We start from the raw sequence: 19,282 nt of genomic DNA on the forward strand, positions 1-19,282 counted from the left end.
AATCCCTACGCAGGCACGCAAAAGTTTGGGAGGAAACGAGCTCCACGAAAAGGCCCATGAAGGGAAATGGAGTTTGGTTTTACAAGAAAAAACATGAGAAAAAGAAGAGAAAAAAAAATAATAAAGAGAAGGCTCTTCCGCCTGGCTGACTGCCACCGCCCGCCCGCCCAACGGCGCTCCAGGCACCAACCACCCCACGGGTCCAACCCCGCCCGCCCCGGCCCAGCCTTGCCCCGCGGCGGCGGCACCGCTCCCCGGCTCCCCTTGGCTCCCGCCGCCGCGGCGGAGCGCGCTTGCGCCGCAGCCACCACACGGGGCCCCGGCTGCTCCGGCCTTGCCATGTCCGCTCCCTCCACCTCCTCCGCGGCCGCGCTGCGGCCGGTCACTCACCTGATCTTTGACATGGACGGCCTGCTGCTGGGTGTGTAGCCTGCGCCCCTCTCCCCTGCCGCTGCCTGGCTCCCCCAGCCCCGCGATGGCGGGTCCCACTGCGCCGCTAGGCCCGGCCCGGCCGTCCGGGCAGCGAGGGGCCGTGGCTGGCGGTGGGAAGCCCCATCCCCCCCGCACTGCAACGCGATGTGACGCGCCGCCCCTCCGCCGAGGCGCCTCCCGGGGCCGTGCCGGCTTGGCCGGCCTGCTCCCCGCGGCCTTCTCGCTCCGGGAGCGCAGCCAGGCCGCCCTGGGCGGTGTTCAAAACCTGCTGAAGATAGTAAAGAGGAAACGGTTTGTTTCCTCTCCCCCGCCACCCCCTGCCTCTCTGTGGGCTATTTCGCCTGAGGGCAGAATGAGGTTAGGGGGGCCGTGGTGAGAGAGGTGCGGGGTGGGTTGGGGTTAGCGTCCAGGGAAAGCGGGTGCGAAGAACGGGGGTTGGGGTTAAGGTCCAGTGAAAGCGGGTGGAGAGAAGGTGTTTCCAGTTTGCAGAGCCGGAGGAGCCATGGGGCTAGGGTCTGCAGGAGGTGGCCAAGAGTAGCGAGTCCCTTACCCTGGTGGGTCCTTGTGCTGTGCTGAGTACAGGAGAACATTTTTCAGTTTTTAAGAGTTGCAGTCGCCAACTGAAAAGTCTGGAAACTACTGCGGTAGTCATCTCCCAATTTTTGTATCGATAGACTTTCAGCTTTACAGGGTGATTCTGAAATCTATTGGTTCTTCATGCTACAGTGAGGTTGGATCTTGAGGTTTGAATAGCCAGAACACTGTTGAAGTTTGCTCTTTGCTGAATTACATCTCCTGTAGAATAATGGAATGTTTTTGTATGGGACTCGGCTTTGGAAATAGTCTACGTGGATTATTGCACAGGAAGCAGCTTTGGATGTGGGTGAATTCTTAGAAAGTGTGAATTTGAGGCATGTGCCTTCCTTCTGCAAAACCCAAATTGTTGCAGTTTCTGGAAAGACTGCTGTGAAGTCTAATGAGCTACTCTGTTTCCAAAAAATGTGCACTTTTGCCTCCTTCACACCTGTAAGAGGCGAAGGCAATTCGGTTATTATGGTTTAAAAAAGAAACTGCTTTACTTGCACGAACACGAATAGTTTCAAGCATTTAGAGCCTTTGGTTTCTTTATTTCATCTGTCCTCTCAAGACACTATGGAAAACAGTGATTAAGATGAGTTGTTTTAGTTTCATTTTCAGTTTCACGATTGGAGTCTCAAATAGCCTTGGGTTGTGTTGTGTTGTTTTGTTTTGTTTTTTAATCCAGAACCAATTATTTTAATTTCATTCTTATTTAGAACTTTCAGGAAAGCATTTTAGTTACTACTGCTTTTTAGCAGAATTTGAAAATCCGCTTCACCCAAAATACTCACCTGACCAGGACAGTCTAGGTAAGCAGTATGAGTATTTAAGCATTGTTATGGATAGGTAAGGTATCTGTACCAGTTTAAAGTGAATTTATTATGCACAGGTATTTACAGGATAGGTGCTTTAGCTTTGGACAATATTCTAGAAACTAATGACATTTTTCTCAGATGCTGTCCTGTCTATATTTAGAAATTGCTCTTCTGTAACATTCCAAACAGGCAAAAACACAAGTTGAGGTTCTGAGTCATGTTTAGTTCTCCAAACTCCTGGGGTTCATGCAGTGAAGAAGCACGAAAAATACTATAGATTATGAACTGCACCTCATACCGTGAAAGCAATTATAAAGGATCCATAATTCTTGGGCCTAAGTTTGTCAAGATTGAGACACTCGAGGTATAAACCTACTCCTTGCTGTTATTAAATTTATCTGTTGTAAAGTACAGCTCCAGAGAAATACTTTGTCACTTTCTGGATTCAAATAAAATAGTAGACATAAATTATGTCATTTTGTGTGTTTGTATATAAAACACACTTACATGAAGAGTTTATGCATGCTAGTATAATTTATTTTTATCCCTATATATGAGGCATCCTTTGCACTGATAAATATTTGTTGTGTTGTGTTTCCATTCCCCTAGTTACTGTTATGCTACAACATGGATATGATTTCTTCTATTTAAAAAAGTTACATAGAAATAATATTTTGTATTTCAGTAATCTTTCAAGCCATAATTATGTACAAAATTAAGCTGAAAATACTCTTGTCTTCCAGTGCAGAGGCACAAAAGGGTCACCACCGGGATGATTTTCATAATGTACACTTCCTTTCAGAGGTTTTGTAGTATGTTTCAACCTCTGAATACTTTGAGTTCTGTCACAACTTTATTGTGACTTTATTCTGTCACAATTTTTTGATGAACCCATTTGTTTCACGATGCCTTATGAGGCGAAAAAGGAGTCAGGAGACTGCTTGGACTTCCCCAAGTTTCCTAAATGTTTCAAGAAATTTGGAATAGTTTGGTCAAAGGAATGAAATAAGGGGTGCACAGGCTAGATGCTTTCTGCCCAACGTGTTTGCTGTAAATCCTCTGAATAAGACAAATGGTTATATCGATGTAAACCTACATGAGAAATAAGATCCCCTTTAATTTTCTTATGAAATTTTTGATGCCATGTGTCACATTGAAGATGATAAAATGAATTACATATATATTTCTAGAATCTATAGAAATATGCATAAAATTACTTCCTTTGAAAGAGCACAAACAAAATTTTCAGTATTGGATATCTATAACTATACTTTTGTAACTTTTTAAAGTACCTTGGTAGCTGATGGCATTTTTCACTATCTGAAGCTTTAGGTTTTGCAGTGATTTTGACAACAAAGTAGTGTGTGAAAAAATGTATGTGTGTGGTTTTGGAAGTTTTCACCTAAACATTGCTGATTTTATAGACCAAATATTAATTGATCTATAAATGATGAAAAACTGAACATTAAATTGATTTAATATAGTGTGCCATGAACATGCTTTCTATAGGTGACATATCAGCTTCTGATTAAGGAAGGATAGGATATCTTCTGATAGGAAGATTTCCAAAATATTCATGACTACTTCATAATTGTGAATGTAAAATCCTTAAATGAAGTCTGAGGCACTTACAAGGTTCTTGAATTTGGAAACAATCTGAGCGTTACGCCATAGAACCTGCATCCATACACTTTAGTGGCTGACGCTAGGCTATGTGAAAGTGTTGCTGAGTCTGATCTTATGTGACTTTACCTCCCCCATCTCTTTAACATAATTGAGACTGATTAAGTTGTCCTTGAGTCCCACCTTGGTATATCAGCTTACCTTCAATAGGGAAGTTCTCGTCCCTGAACTACCAGTAGAAGTACTTCATCCCTTTCATTCGGAGTCCTTCTGTATCATTATTTGAAGTGTTATTTAACACCCTTTTTTCAGCACTTATAATCAATGCAGTTCACCCATCTTCTGAAGTTTTCTCCTTTTGGATTACCTTCTCTTTCCCTTTGAGCTGTTGGATGACATCTTAGGTTTTTTGTCTGTCATTCCAGTTGCCAGGAAATTAACACACTGGAAAATAGTGCTCTTATTTAGAACATAAAATACATGAACAGCAGCTCTAGACAGCTTTTTATTTAATAGGTAAAATTAATTGAAGGACTTATTTGTAGGAAACTCCAGATGTAATAGCAGAAATAGCCTTTGTGCTATTATTCTACAGCTGCATCCTGCTTTATTATACATATGCAGCAAAATTTAGCTAACATAGTTTATAAGTGGTGCTCACTTCACCATATAATATAAACCAGAGGAAAAGGAATAACTTAATTTTATTTTTTTCCTGTATTGATGTATTCTTTTTTTTTTTTTTATAAAAAAACCCAACACTCTTGTAGTGTTAAATTTCTTCTTGCTTGCCTACAGCAAATCCTTACAATAAATGCTCAGAACTCATACAGGAGATTGCTTTTTCTTAAAATACGTTAGTCTTCCTACAGAAAACTACTGTTCTAACTGCTAGAATGAAGTATAATTAGAACTATTAAACCTACTTACATGTGCACATATCTGACACACACAGTACCAGGTTAGGTGGCTAAAATAAAAAATTAAAAGAGAACAGAAGATAGAGATTTTTGATACCTAAAGAAATACTTGTGTTATAATTGTACTGTTTAATATCCTGTCCTGGCATTTTAGCATATTGTAAAAACATACAAAGCCAATGCTGAAGATACAGAAGAAAAAATTTATCGAATTTGTACAAAATGTACAACTAGAGTAATGCCCCCTAGGATCTATCTTCTCAATTTACTGCATTGGTTGTATTTTGAGCTATGACAAGTGGTTTTGTTACATAATTGTGGCCAATAGCTACCCCACCACCAGAACACAGAAAGGATTGAATGTTGCCTTTGTTGATCTGTGCCTAAGCTTGTAGGGGACTGGAAATATTTTAAATTAGAAATTACATTCTCTACAAGCTGTATGTATACTATTAACCTTTCCTAACTGACAAATGAACTTAGGAAAACTGCTGCAAAGATAAGATGTTTCTTAGCGTTGTGCTTAAAGCTGAACTAAAGCTAAATTAACATGCAGAGAACATGACACTTTAGTATAGAAAGTTTAGTCATGTGTTTATTTTTGTTTAAATTTTTGTTAGGAGTAGTGATCATTTTATGTAAATTATTATCCTTGCCAGTATCTCTTAGTGTTGTGAAACAGCATCTTTACTTAAGTTAATTCAGCATATTCAAGTAGATCTAAAAGATTAGTTTTGCAAGGTACCTTTGCCATAACTCAAAAGTCATGTTGGACTGTACAGGCACAGGTATCTCAGCTTGTTCTGACCATTCACAGAGGGGCAAGAAGTAGTTTAGGCAAGTGGGATCACAAGTTGCTGCTTTTGTAGCTGCTGTCGTCTTTGTGTGGAGAAGACTTCTGGATTCTTGTGTTCCATTTCTAAGCAACTCCCGCATGGCTAGTCATACAGGTGATCGCTGGTCTGTAGTATAGAAGAAATTAACTTGCAGTTAAATTCATCACAGTGTTGTGAGATTCGCAAGAGTTTTAGCGTGTTTTCTTTCTCCCCAGTGTTACCTACCGATTGTCACAGGGTCAGAAGTCAAAAATGTACTCTTACTTTCATTTCATTGCACAAGTTGCCTAGGAGATTGTTACAGGAAAACTGGTAAGAGTTCCATGCTGGAGTTTGCTTATGTACATGCTGTCTTTTATTTTACAGTGTGAATGGGAGGTTAAAACAGCTTCCTATTTCTTCTGCATCAGAGCAAATAGCACCAATTCAACTAAACATCAGTCCTCCCTAGATTGTCCTCTATTATGGCTTAAGTGCAGGAATTAATCTTCTTAGACTATAAACTGGCAATCTTGTAAGCCTATTTTCTTCTTCCAGGTAGTGAAAACTTACTTTCTTGCCATTCTTCATTTCCATATGATTTTGGGGAACAAAGAAGGAAACAAAAATACTGTCTTGCCCATGTGTTCTGTACTTGTATCTTGTTGCAAAGCCAAAGAGATTAAGGATATTATTAGATTAAAATACCTCATAGATGCTTCACGAGCAAATTTTGGAGATAAGTAAAACTCATTGAGAATTAACTAACCATAAATAGAGTAAATAAGATTTGTCATATGCTTGAAAGTTAACGTTTTAATTTAACAGCAAGGAAAATTTTGGCAAGAACATAACAAATATGCTAACCTAGAGTCTAACTTCTATTATTCCTATGACTAATTTACAAATTGTCCATCCACATGGTTGCCTGTTGTTTGTGGTTAGAATAATCCAGAATCAGAGTTTACTTCAGCATCTGTAGAAGAGGTTTTCTTTTTTCTAATTTCTGTAATGGTTACCGCATTTCAAAATGCCACGGGCAGCATTAGCAATGATCTTTTTTCCCCCTTGGGGAATTAACAGAAGAATGCTCCCAAACTGAAAAGATCCATGATTTTATTTTAATATTGCACATAAATTGCACACAAATGCAATGCATTTTTGGTGCTTATTTATTTATTTACTAGTTACACCAGACTCAAAACATTTGGTTTTAAAAGAAAAAAAACCAAAACCCAAAACCAAACATGCTAAGTAAATTAATCCCAAGAGATTTCAAATTTCCACTGTTAATCACATGGCTTTAGTTTTCGACTGTTAGGCAAATTCAGTTGTATAGAGGGCCTTTAGCAGTGGAGAGGTATGTTTTGAAGGTCCTGAGACCTTCTTCTGTTTAGTGATTTTAAAGATGCACACAGCAGTTTGATCGTTTATAAAAATTACTCTCTTTCTGTGCCTAAATGCAGATTTTCCAATCTGTTTGTAGGTGATAAGGTTTTATATTTGTTGGCTACATACACTGTTGTGTGTATAAAGTTCATTTATTTTCCTTTGAATGTAAATAATAAGGTGTCATAAATGGAACAGAATTTCACACAAAGAAAAGGTGCATAGAGTTTTCCCTTGTAATAATGCTATTTCCAGCTGCTGCATTCCAATTTTCTTTTTACTTAAGAAAAACACCATTAACAACCCTGCCTTTATTATCCTGCATACTGGCAGTGGTTACGCTGTATGCTGTCTTGGGCCCAACTCTGCAGATCTTGTTCTGAGTAGATGTAATTCATTCATGTAGCCTTGTTGCGAGTTGGATAATTGAACTCTTGAGAGGGGAATTTTTAAGGACACCTTAATTTGTCTGGGTAGGACAGTTTACCAGTAAAATTCTGCTCTGTGAGTTCTGCTGGTATATTTTCTCTGAGAGACAATCTTATTCTTGAATACTTGCATTTATACTTCTAATATTGGGGTGCGTAGGTGTTAGTTGTTGTTATTATTTTTAACTATTTTTTGACTTTTAAAATTATTTTTAATTGGCAACAGACCTTATGGTGATGACAATTTTCAGAATATGATCGTTGCTCTTTTATAGACCAGGAACTACGTTAACTAACAACACAAAAGCAATTAAGCTAAATATCTTCTCCATTCAAACTTGATATCTGTTGCTTTGATTATGGACAACTGATTTTCTTTTGCATGATGTAGAGACTGTTCATGATTGTTGCTGCTTCTGTTATGTGTTGCTGTACCTTCTGTATTGATCCTCAGTTCTTTCAAAAGACTACTGAGAGTATTTAACCAAGATCATTTTTACATCTTATAATGGTTCTGATAGAAACTCCTGACCTTGATTTATCCTTTCCTTCCTCTTAATAATAATAATAATAATAATAAAATCAGTGTTCCTATCCAAAGTTCATTGTAAGTACTGCCAACCTTTATCAAGATTTTCCTTGGTACTTAGGGGAAAACCATCTTGTTTTATTTATCTTACTTTTGACTTCCTCTCCTTCAATAACCAGTAAGGAATGATTGTCTCTGTTTCTTGTGGCTCTTTTTTTTGATGACTGACAACTTTTTTTTCTTTTTGTTGGGGGTGTGTGCAATATATTGCACACCTATTGACAGTATCAATGTTTGCTGTCTCTGTGTATGCTTTCTGTTCTTGTGCAGCTTTTAATAATTTTAAATTCATCTTATAATAAGTAATATTTTCCAGTAATTCTGGTGCTGTAATTTGGAAAAACTTGCATCAAAGCTGACACTGCTCTTTCCCAAGTATAGTTTTGCTGTTGTTATATGTAATAGCTGGTTTCTTTTTAAAATATATTCTTACTTTTTTTCCTCCTTCCCTTTTGAGGTATATGAAGTATTTTTGTAAAAGTTGTCAAATAAGTCCTAGTAGACTGTGTGTCTCTGAAACAGGTTTATTTCTAGTACTTGAAAGCTTTCCTTTGGGCACCATTTATGTATCAGCACTCCAGATATTACTTTTTCCCTTCGCTGTTAGTTTTTGCCTCTGCTGTGCCTGTGTGTGCTTCTTTTGGAGAAGTTTTGTGTTCAGTCTGTCTAAGGATAACGCAACACAACTGAAAGCCCAGTTTATTATTTGTCAGCGCATTTTTTCCATCTGACATCTGTAGGAATTTACTCATGACCTTTGTTATTGTATAATACGTACAGCGTTATACAGTGTCTCATTCTCCCAGCTCATTAATACACATTCTCTGACCTGGTGTAATAGTTCCAGCAGCCCCTGTGTAACCTTCGCTCTCCGAAGGATAGATACGGGCTAGTCCTTTGCATCAGCCCTGTGCCTGCGGGTGCTGAACTGATTGGGTTTGCTGCCAAGAAGCTCAGCCCTCTTGTTCACTCCTGGGCATTGCTTGTCTGCTGTGCATACAGATTAGTTCATTCAGGTTCTCTGTCGCCATATACTGCAAATTGTCTGCTCGGGTTGGGGCATCTTTTTGAGCATTATGTCTTTAAAATTGTGTTCTGCTTCAATCTGTCCATTTGGGTGTAATGTAAACTGCCACAGAGTACGTATTCAAACTAATAGACCCTTATTTGATTACTGACCAGTCATGAGAGGAAGTGTCTTTGTTGGACTGGTTTCTTTTATGAGTTTGACGCTGGTACTGTTCATGTGGGAACATTTCTAATGAAAAAGAAAAAATTCACACTAACACTGGAAGAAGAATGGAATGAAAGATACTGTGTGTTTAATGGAACAATTGGAATTATAGTGTATCAGAAGGGCTGAAGTGGGAGAAAATAATGGGTTTAAGGTGGAGCATAAGTACACTGAGACATAATTTCATTTGAATAAATTGTTTTATGGTAAAGATTTTTTTTGGTTTTGTAATTTACATACAGAAAGCTCCTTTAACTTGTCTTTTCAGGGCAGAAGAACAGACCCATGTGTGCCTGTAAAGTGACATAACCTTGGATAATACCGTCATTCTGCTACAAGACCATTACTGCAAAAAATTACACCATCCGAAATGGTGGATCTTTTTATGCTAGGACTGAATCCTCTCTATAGCATTATATTGTTATTGGAGTAACAAAACCTTATTTGCTTTGTGGCTCAGGGGAGATGGAGCCACAAAGAGTGTATCACAATGCAATAAATTTCTAGTCTTTAAAAATTAAAAACAGTCTTTCATGGGGTACATATGTCAGGAAAATGAAAATATTTGGGCCACTAAGGTATTGTAGTTAATTGCTACTTCGCTGCCTAATAACTTGCATTGTTATTATTGTTGTAGATCATATTTTTCTGATATTTATCCTCCTCCCATTTTTAATTTGAACTTCTTCATTTCCTATGGATGAAGACAGCTAAGAGTAAAGGATGAGATGTAGTGTTGCTATTCTGTTTTTGTGTATTCTAGAACTTCAAATTTTTTATATGGCACTCGATTGTAAATTGTACATGATTGTAAAATTTAGTTTCTTAAAATGTTTGACCCACCATTGACTTTGCATAGCTTACTGTTTATCATGGCTTTACCTTTTTCAAAAAGAAAGTGAACTATTCCTCTTCCCCCTTTTGGAGCTTGTTACAGAGAGCAGGTAATTAGCATGTGCACTTGGAAACACTGTGGAATACCAAGATAAAATTGAAGCTCTAGGTTCTAAGGGTTACGTTAAAAAAGGAAAAAAAAAAAATTGTGTCTTTATACCACTTGTTATACTAATGCCAGTTCTACCTTTTTTTTTTCATTAAAAAAAAAACAACTAGACTGTTCTCTTACAGATTAAAAAAAAAAAAAAAAAAAAAAAAAGGTTTCGGTTTTACCTGCTAATTGTATTCAAAGTTTTAAAGAACTTTTGGTGTGTTTTTTAGCTGTCTATTACCTGAGTCTTCATACTTTTAGAAACAACTGCATCTCTTAAAAACCTGACACTACCACTGCAGAATTTCTTGGTGGCTGTGATCTGTCACACACAACCTCCTCTCTCCAGATTGGTCCCTGAACTTCATGAGAGGAGACCTTTCTGGAGTCTGCTGTAGCACCATTATTGCTTGCTGTCCAGACCATTCTTTTCCTATGGAGAGCAGGATGGTGAAGAGAGGAAGCAGTCTACACAGATGTCGGGACAAGATTTGAAATAACATGGCTTGAGCTCTTCTAGATCCCAGGGTTTAGAAATAGCCTATGAGTTCCAAAATAGACCTACCGAAGTAAGCGTACTTATTAATGGCAGTGTCAACAGCATAAGAGTTTATCCCAATACTTATGCGTATATACATATTTTGCAAATACACTTTGTATAGCAGTCTTCATGTGACTTCTTGGTCTCTGAGAAAACTTCTGAATTTTGATGGCATCGTGGGAAGTGTCATAACATTAGGAATTTTCTTCTTTTATACTTATTTTTGTTGTTAAGGTTTTTCTAAGACTATACTCTAAATTCTGCAGTTAGCATTCCTTGGGTATCATTCCTTGGATATATTATGCCTGCATTGCTTTTATCTCAAATATATTTCATAAATAGAAGAAAATCTGTGAAGTGTTCATCATAGTATTAAGCTTGCTGTATATGCTAATATATTTTTTTTCTAGGTATCTGTTCATTTTACAGACTTCAGAATCTTTCAAGTAATATTCTTTCAGTTTGGAAATTTCAGTTTGGAAATTTTAGATAAAGCTTTAGAGATATAGGGGAAGCCTTTTCTTGTGTGGGTATGTATGCAAAGGCGAGGATTTCTTCCATTTAAAATAACAAGATAATGAGTGGCTTTTCAGTAACCCTGAGGTTGTCAAAGGAAAGTGCTTTAAAAAAAAATGTCAAAATTTTCTTTAAGAAGACTCTTTGCATAATGGAGAGTTAATAGTAAAACTGGATTATATGGTTTGTGAATGAACTAGGCCTTGTTTTTCCCTAGTCAAAGCTCTTGGCTTTAAGAGTTGGCATTTCAGGATCTGTAGCTGGTACCTATCTGCATTATACTGGTTAAAGCTGCTCTCTACATAAATCTTTCTGTTTCTCTCCCCCTCTCCCCCAGGCAATAGTACAAGATGATTAAATTGTGTGTTAGTGTGGTTTTTCTCTCCTCATTGCCTTGGTTAATTGAGAAATGGCTATACATTCTTTGAAGATTCTACTAACAGAGGAGAAATAAAAGCTGTATTCTAAGACTTACAGCAAAACTATGGGAGTTATTTGCCTCTTCATCCATTCCCTTTTCTAATACTGTAGTTGAGCATGGAATAGATTCATGTTTTCGTTTTTCTTCTGTTATAATTGCAGCTTTCAGGGGACTAAAATGAATATTCCTGTTTGACTCAAATGTTCCTGTGTTTGTATGTACAGAAAAAGAAGGCAGAATACTTTTTTCCTCAGTGTACTCTTCAGTAGACATTTGGTTTACACCTTTCTCTTCATAGTGTCTTCCATACTGAAATCAGGAGCTTGAGGTCTCTGCTTTATATTCTAATTGTGTGTACAAGAAATTGCATTTCATAATGTTCTAATGTTATTCCTAAGTATATCTTGAAAGAATTACAATAAGAAAAATACTTGCAGTACCCATTCATTGTTTCTGGGTTGGATCCTACAGTTACATCTCTTCTCTTCTCCTATTTCTTAATAGTAGTCTTCTCGCGCTGTGAATTAAAAATAGGCTTGCTTTTGAAAAAAAAAACTCTGTAAGTTTAGGCCCAACTGAGATTTGATCTGATTTTTCTAGAAATTGTTCTCACTAAAGTCTTGAAATCCTCATCTTATCTGAGTCTTCTCGACTCAGCATATTTGGTAGTGCTTATCAATAATTTCCCCAAAACCTTGTTATTTCATGCCTTTTTTTTTTTTTTTTTTTTTTAGAGATTAGCACAGCATGGAAATACGTAATTCAGAAAGATTAAATTTGTATTCGTGAGTGGTTATAAGGTGCCCAATACATAGGTGTTGTACCGTATCAGAGGTGTAATAAGGTGTACCTTACTGATATCGCTTCTTCCTTGGGTAGAAAGGTAACAGATATTACAAAATCCTACAGTTCTGTTTAAATAACAGTACCTACTCCTTTCCTCCAACCTGTGAAAGTTTTTATTGATAATGTAGGCCCAAAAGCAAAAATCAAAATATTCAACAACGTAGTTTATAAAGGACAGTGATTACAGGTATTGTGTAATTGTACTTAATGGTAGTCTGTTTGGAAAATGTATTATCCACTTGAATTGTCTATAATGGAGTCTTTGAAACAATTATAGACTACCAAGAAAATTATTTTTTCAGGGTGATGAAGATGCCTTTAGCGGCTTCAGTACTGGCAACATAGATGCTTCCCATTTCCAGTTCAAGACCTAAAGAAACTCCTCTGACAGTCCATGAGATGGAGTTAAATTCTCAAGAGATATGCTAGATTTTCTATAATTAGTAATAATTGCTCCCCACACCTCTCAAGTGGATGGTACTGCAAGGCAGGGACTGGGGGAGTAAAGTCCCTCCCACTGTCAGAGAAGATCAGGTTCATAACCACCTGACAAACATGAACATACAGGAGTCAGTGGTACCTGACGATGCATCCCAGAGCCGTGAGGGAACTGGCTGATGTTGTTGCCAAGCCACTCTCCATGATATTTGAAAAGTCATGGCAGGCAGGTGAAGTCCCTGGTGACTGGAAAAATGGAAACATTGCACCTGGTTTTAAAAAGGGTAGAAAGGAGGACCCTGGGAACTACTGACCTGTCAGCCTCATCTCTGTGCCTGGGATGGTCATGGAACAGATCCTCCTATTAACTATGCTAGGCACAGGGAGGTGACTCAAAACAGCCAGCATGGTTTCACCAAAGGCAAGTTCTGCCTGACCAATTGAGTGGTGAGGGAAGAGCTGTGGATGTCATCTATCTGGACTTCTGTAAGGCCTTTTGACACAGTCCCTCACAACATCTCTAAATTGGAGAGCGAAGGATTTGATGGGTGGACTGTTCAGTGGATGAGGAATTGGTTGGATGGTTGCATCCACAGGGTAGTGGTCAATGTCCAGATAGAGATCAGTGATGAGGGGTGTCCCTCAGGGGTCCGTATTGGGGCCAGAACTGTTCAATATCTTCATCAATGACATAGACAGTTGGATCGAGTGCCCCCTCAGCAAGTCTGCAGACAACATCAAGCTGAGTGGTGTGATTAACACCCCTGAGGGATGGGATGCTATCCAGAGGGACCTGAACAGGCTAGAGAAGTGGGCCCCATGTAAGCCTCATGAGGTTTAACAAGGACAAGTGCAGGGTCCTGCACCTGGGTTGGGGCAACCCCTGATATCAGTACAGGCTGGGGGCTGAAGGGATTGAGAATAGCCCTCCGAAGAAGGACTTGCGGTTACTGGTGGACGAAAAGCTGGACATGAGCTGACAGTGTGTGCTCGCAGCCCAGAAAACCAGCCATATCCTGGGCTGCATCAAAAGAAGTATGGCCAGCAGGTCGAGGGAGGTGATTCTACTCCTCTACTCCGCTCTGGTGAGACCCCACCTGGAGTACTGCGTCCAGCTCTGGAGCTCTCAGCAGACGAAGGACATGGACCTGTTGGGGCGAGTCCAGCAGAGGGCCACAAAGATGATCAGGAGGATGGAGCACATCTCCTGTGAGGACAGGCTGAGAGAGTTAGGGTTGTTCAGCCTGGAGAAGAGAAGGCTCCAGTGAGACCTTATTGTGGCTTTTCAGTACTTAAAGGGCCTACAGGAAAGATGGGGACAAATTTTTAGCAGGGCCTGTTACAATAGTACAAGGAGTAATGGCTTTAGGCTAAAAAAGAGTAGATTTAGACTAGATAAATGGAAGAAATATTTTAGAATGAGGGTGGTGAAACACTGGCACAGGTTGCCCTGAGAGGTGGTAGATGCGCCATCCCTGGAAACATTCAAGGTCAGGTTGGATAGGGCTCTGAGCAACCTGATCTAGTTTAAGATGTCCCTGCTTAGTATAGGGGGGTTGGACTAGATGACCTTTAAAGGTTCCTTCTAACCCAAACTATTCTATGAATAACAATAATAAGGTAGAGGCCCCTGTCAGAAGTCCCTTTCCTAAAGAAAACAGTTTTAATTCTTGGATAACTTCATTTTATTTATTTTTAACCAGCAAAGTTTTAAAGCTCTGAAAAATGGAAGTTCATAACAAGTGATGACAGGCCGACAGCCCTGTAGCAGTACCACCGTGAACCATGTCAACCTAACACGAGAAAAAAACCTCCAACTTCTTCGCTTATGACAAGCTCAGTGACTAAAACTGCCCTTTACATTGTAGAGGGTAGACTGCAGCCATGTTCAACAGCGTTCAGCTGTGTTTTCTTTGATTGCAACATTTCATGCAATTGGATTCTTATATTGGTAGTTAGACTTGCTCTTCAGACAAGAGGAAAAAAACAAAAGGCTTTCCAACTTGTTGATGGAATACCAAATTTGCATTTTTGTGCAGTTTTCTATCTCTCTGAAAACTACTATCCACACTTTATTAGGAAGATGTAGCCTATGGTGTGTTTGCCTGTATTCAGAAGAGAAAGGCCTTTGGTGATCAGCTGTTTTATTATTATTGCAACTTGCATACCTTCTAAATTTTTTTTTCTTACATTTAGGAAACATGTAAGTTACTCTGTTTAACTGGGTATGCAGCTCTAACTATGCGCCTAGAACATGGTAATCCTTCTAACAGTTTCAAAACAGAATGGATCAAAAGTTATAGCCTTAGGACTTCATCTTTTTTTCTAAAAGTCATTTAAGTTCAAGTGGCTCAGTTCAGTGTATTCAGCAAATGAAGCAGACGCTTTTTATTTTGCTGATTGTAAGTTTGATTTTTATATCAAGCAAAAGGAAATTACTGGAATGGGTTAGGAAACTATTTATTGAACAGTGTCTGTTACAAATGGCCTATTTCAGAGTTATTTCATATTCAGGTTTTGGATACTGCTGAATATGTATGTCCATAATTGTTTTCATAGTTACTATATATGGTTGCGTAAGCAATGCTTATATTAATAATTTCTAGCTATCATTTTTGCCACACCTTGTCAGGTGTTAATCAGAGAGACTAATTTTTTTCCTAATTTCCTTAAACTTCTCACCCCTTTCTAACTGTGAAGCTGCCTGCAATGCACGTTCAAAAAAATTTTCACGTTTAGAAGCAGAATTATAGCAAATTGTTGCTATGGAGCAAAGAAATTTTTTTTTAAAATCTAATTTCAGGTTAGTTACTGTGGAATTGGAAATGCGTACCTTATCTAACGTATTTATATTCAGAAACTGTGAGCTTGATTGTCTCTTGCTTGTGCCATTGTGACTTAATTGATTTCAGTAGATTTGTACCTAATTCTGCGTAGTGAGAGAAAGGGTGCTGGTTGGTTTTTTTTTTTTTTTTCAGTTCTTTAGTTTTGGGATGGAGGGAAAGAAGCTGGGGCTATTTTTGGAAATAAAGCAAAAAATCTCCTCTTATCTGCTTATTGAGTATATACTTTGCCAGCCTGTCCTTTGCAAGCATTGTTGCAGTAGAACTTAGCACACCCCTGTGAAGTATCTCCTGTGTCATCCTTATTAAATTGCAGCCACGGGAGAGTGAAGCTGCTTGTGTCTCAAGATGTAAACTTTGACCTCAGTTTGCAGAACTGAGGTAGAAAGGAAGAAAGATTGAGTGAAAGTGGAATGACTCCTAGTTCGGTTCACAATATCTGTTTTTATTTTTAGCACGTTAATCATATAGAAGAATGAAATGATGGAATAAAGTTTCTTTCACTGTTTGAGTCTCTGAACACTTATTTTTTATTTTATTTAGTAGGATACACAGCAATGTTTCTTGTAACTCTAAGCTGTCACACTCAAAACAGCGTCATAACATAACATTTCCATTACGCCCAGAACCACTCTCTAGCAAAATAATATTCAGCCTCTCCCCTTCGAGGTAGCTGAAAGTATAACCTTAGTAGCTACTGTCAGAGAGACTTGTTCCAGTTTTCTGTTTCTCCTGTAGTCCTCATGTGAATTGGGTTCACTGGTGTGTTAGTGATGTATTAGTGGTGTGTTTGTTTTTCAAACAAACAGTGATTACAATTCATAAAACATAACTTTCACTTTGCTATATCACACTTAACCACATGAATCTCAAAGGTTTGATTCTTTTTTGTAATTTAGATTCTAGTTAGTATCTCTACTAGAGATAGTATCTCTATTAAAGAGATATTGTGATCAGGTCTCACAGTATTTCTGACACTTTCCTCTTAACAGTAGGCAGTCAGCCATGATAAGATGTCCTTTGTCTTGGAAAATCAAGCACATTGATGATGTTTGGTTTTCTCTTCTTAGTATTACCACCACAGAGAAATTACTCCATCAGCAGATTTACTTCAAAAACTGTAGGTGCTTTTGAGTGGACAGAAGAGTGGAAGCTTTATTAATCTGTAGTATTTTACCCTTCCTTTGTGGTACTATGTTTGACACATTGCTGCAGTTAAGTTTAGAAGATTGTCCAAGGCCACACTGGAAAAATAATATTTTTCTTTTCTATTAAAGTCACTCTGTCTTATGAAATATTTCCGCTGTTTAGGAAGCTGACTTTTTGGACAGTATTACAGAAAGTGATTTCTGATGATAGAAACATGTAACGCTGAAAGCCAAACAACTTGAATTCACAACTCTCCTAAGTCTTTATGTAGTCTCCTGGGCAAGCAAAAGCTTTCTGAAAATAAGGAAATCAGTATTAGAAGACAACTGTGGCTTTCTGAAGAGAATCTTCTATTTGGTTTCATTTTGTTGGTTTTTTTTTTTGGGGGGAGGAATAAGGTTTTCTGACTCTTTTTTTTTTTTTTTTTTTTTCCAGTCTCTTGACTTTTTTTCACCATTGTTGCTGTTTTGGGTTGTAGGTTAACCAGAACAGCTCTGGGATGTCTGTTCAGGGAAGTTTATATTTCTTACAGCTTTTTCTGGAGAAAGAAGTAAAACGATATATGTGATTATTCTTCTGCTGACTTAGTGACTCTTTTGGTTTCATCTACCCTGTGTGGTAGTTTTATCCAAGTGTCTTGGAACATCTAATTTCAAAACAACTTTTTAAACCCTGTTTTGCATTCCTCAGGTCAGTGAACTGCTGCCCTGTGTTGTCAGCAAAGTATCGCGAAGATGAGATACCCCCTTGGTGAAAGGCTGACTTCCTTGTGAACGTGCTATAAGATGTTCTTCCCAGAGCTAGTAATTGCTCCTCTGGATGAGAATAAGTAGCTCATATGCTAATGAGAGTGTACCTGTTACCTGGCTTGGGCCTTGACATATATGTTTGAAGAAGCTGTTTCTGCTAGCCATAGGTTTCAGCCCAACAAGCTGGATTGTGTAGGCACTGTATCAACTGCTCTTTGCATAGTTCTTTTTTTAATGGTCTAGGGCCTGCATGAATGCCTAAGAAAGCATATCAGGCAGTTTCTATGAATCAATAGATTTTCTATTTTTAAACTAATGAGATGCTGTCACATAGCTGATATATAATTAAAGTACAGTTTTAACATGTTTTGAATTCAAGTCATATATATTGCCTGCTATTTCAAAGTTGGGTTCCCTCATGCTCTGGAATTGAAATGCGGGCTTCTCTACTTTTTCATGAGTTATTTTGTATTGGCGGTGGAGTATTTGTTTACAGCTCGACACCAGAAGAGTGTTTGCATGGTTTATTCGTGAACTGTTTCTTCACTTCCCTATGGCATTAAAAAGAACCATAAGGTGCATATGTGAATACAAGATAGCAGTAAGATGTGTCTGCTGTATTATTGTAAACTAAAAGCTCTTTGAATTTGTTCAGAAGCTTCTCCGCCTCATAAAAGTAAAACGTTTCTTTGCATATAAAATGAGAAATTGGCTTCCTCTGTAGCTACCATTGAAGAATTCTCCCAGTAATATAAGCCCAGAGGGGCAAATATGTGATACTTATTTGGGCACAGTTCTATGCAGCTAATATTTTTTGGGCACCAAACTTATTTTCTTTTTAAACCTGTTAGCAATAACTTGAATTCGCAGTAGGATGTCTCATATCAGAGAAGGGCAAACAGACTGACAGCACTCTGAGTAAGTTAGCCAGTGGCAGTATGTTTCTCTGGACTTAGTGAAGTAATCACCATGTAGCATATTCGTATATCTTGAAGTGTACTTATATTAATATTCTAGTACAACAGAAAAAAAGAAATAGATATGCAAAAATTAAAGCTCCAGAACAGACTTCTACCGGCTCCCTACTAAAATGAATAATGGATCATTTCAGTGAATTTTTCTAAGTGCTAATCAAAAATATAATGATTTGCAAATCATTTCTCAATTAAGTTGGAAGCAGTCATTTTAATTTTTGGCAATTCTAGTCATTATTTTTTTCTTTATCTTTATAAGTTACAGTTTATCAGTCATGTAAAATGGTTTACCGGATAACTTGCTCCTTATAACTAGCTCATGATACTGAAATAGCCATTATTTGGTGCTTGCAATTTATTTTAATAGAGGCTTTACCTTCCATTAACTTCCAGGTAATAATAAGATGAGCTTAAATGGTACTGGTTATGAGATTAGATCAGTAGAAAGGTACAAGATATGAATACTGCAGCAGCATTTCCTTTGACTGGTTTGATGGGCCAGGCCACGTGTAAGTTCAGCCTGGCTGATTGGCTACATCAGCAGCACATACCTTGAAATTTAGGCATGGCTCAAATATTTCGGTTGAGCATGGATAAAAACAGTGCAGATTTCCTCCTGTGACGGTGACTGAAGGGGTTCTCTTTATATGGTGATAAATTCTGATTTTATTTTTCTTCATAAGCAAGTTCATTTGGAAGTAATGGGAATACTACAGCAAAGAACAGAACATTCCAGTTCCTCATCTCCTCGGGAGGCCCTCTTTCCTAATGGGTTTTAATCAACATCCCTTTAATGAGCCCTTAAGTCAACATGCTCCAGGTTGATTTGTATTCACTGGCTAGCACTCATCTGAGTTTTATTCTTTAAAAAGCAGCTTTTGCCTTTAAAACACAATACTATATATACACACATACAACATATGTGTGTGTATATGTAAAAAAAAAAATGCTTGCATGTTTCATATATATATACCAACATATAAATGGTTCATA

The 19,282-nt window shown here is 38.1% G+C and overlaps 1 protein-coding gene across 1 annotated transcript in view; it reads left to right on the plus strand.

Annotated features, from left to right (window-relative positions):
* Positions 1 to 282: 282 nt before the first annotated feature.
* The window catches only part of PUDP (pseudouridine 5'-phosphatase), a 73,579-nt gene continuing 54,579 nt past the window's right edge, over positions 283 to 19,282 (plus strand). Inside the window, exon 1 of the mRNA XM_074152683.1 lies at positions 283 to 421. Within this exon, the coding sequence (XP_074008784.1) occupies positions 340 to 421 (82 nt within the window). The 5' untranslated portion in view covers positions 283 to 339. The remainder of the gene's footprint in view (positions 422 to 19,282) is intronic.

Source organism: Numenius arquata, chromosome 1 (assembly GCF_964106895.1).
Source record: "Numenius arquata chromosome 1, bNumArq3.hap1.1, whole genome shotgun sequence".
Lineage (NCBI taxonomy): Eukaryota > Metazoa > Chordata > Aves > Charadriiformes > Scolopacidae > Numenius > Numenius arquata.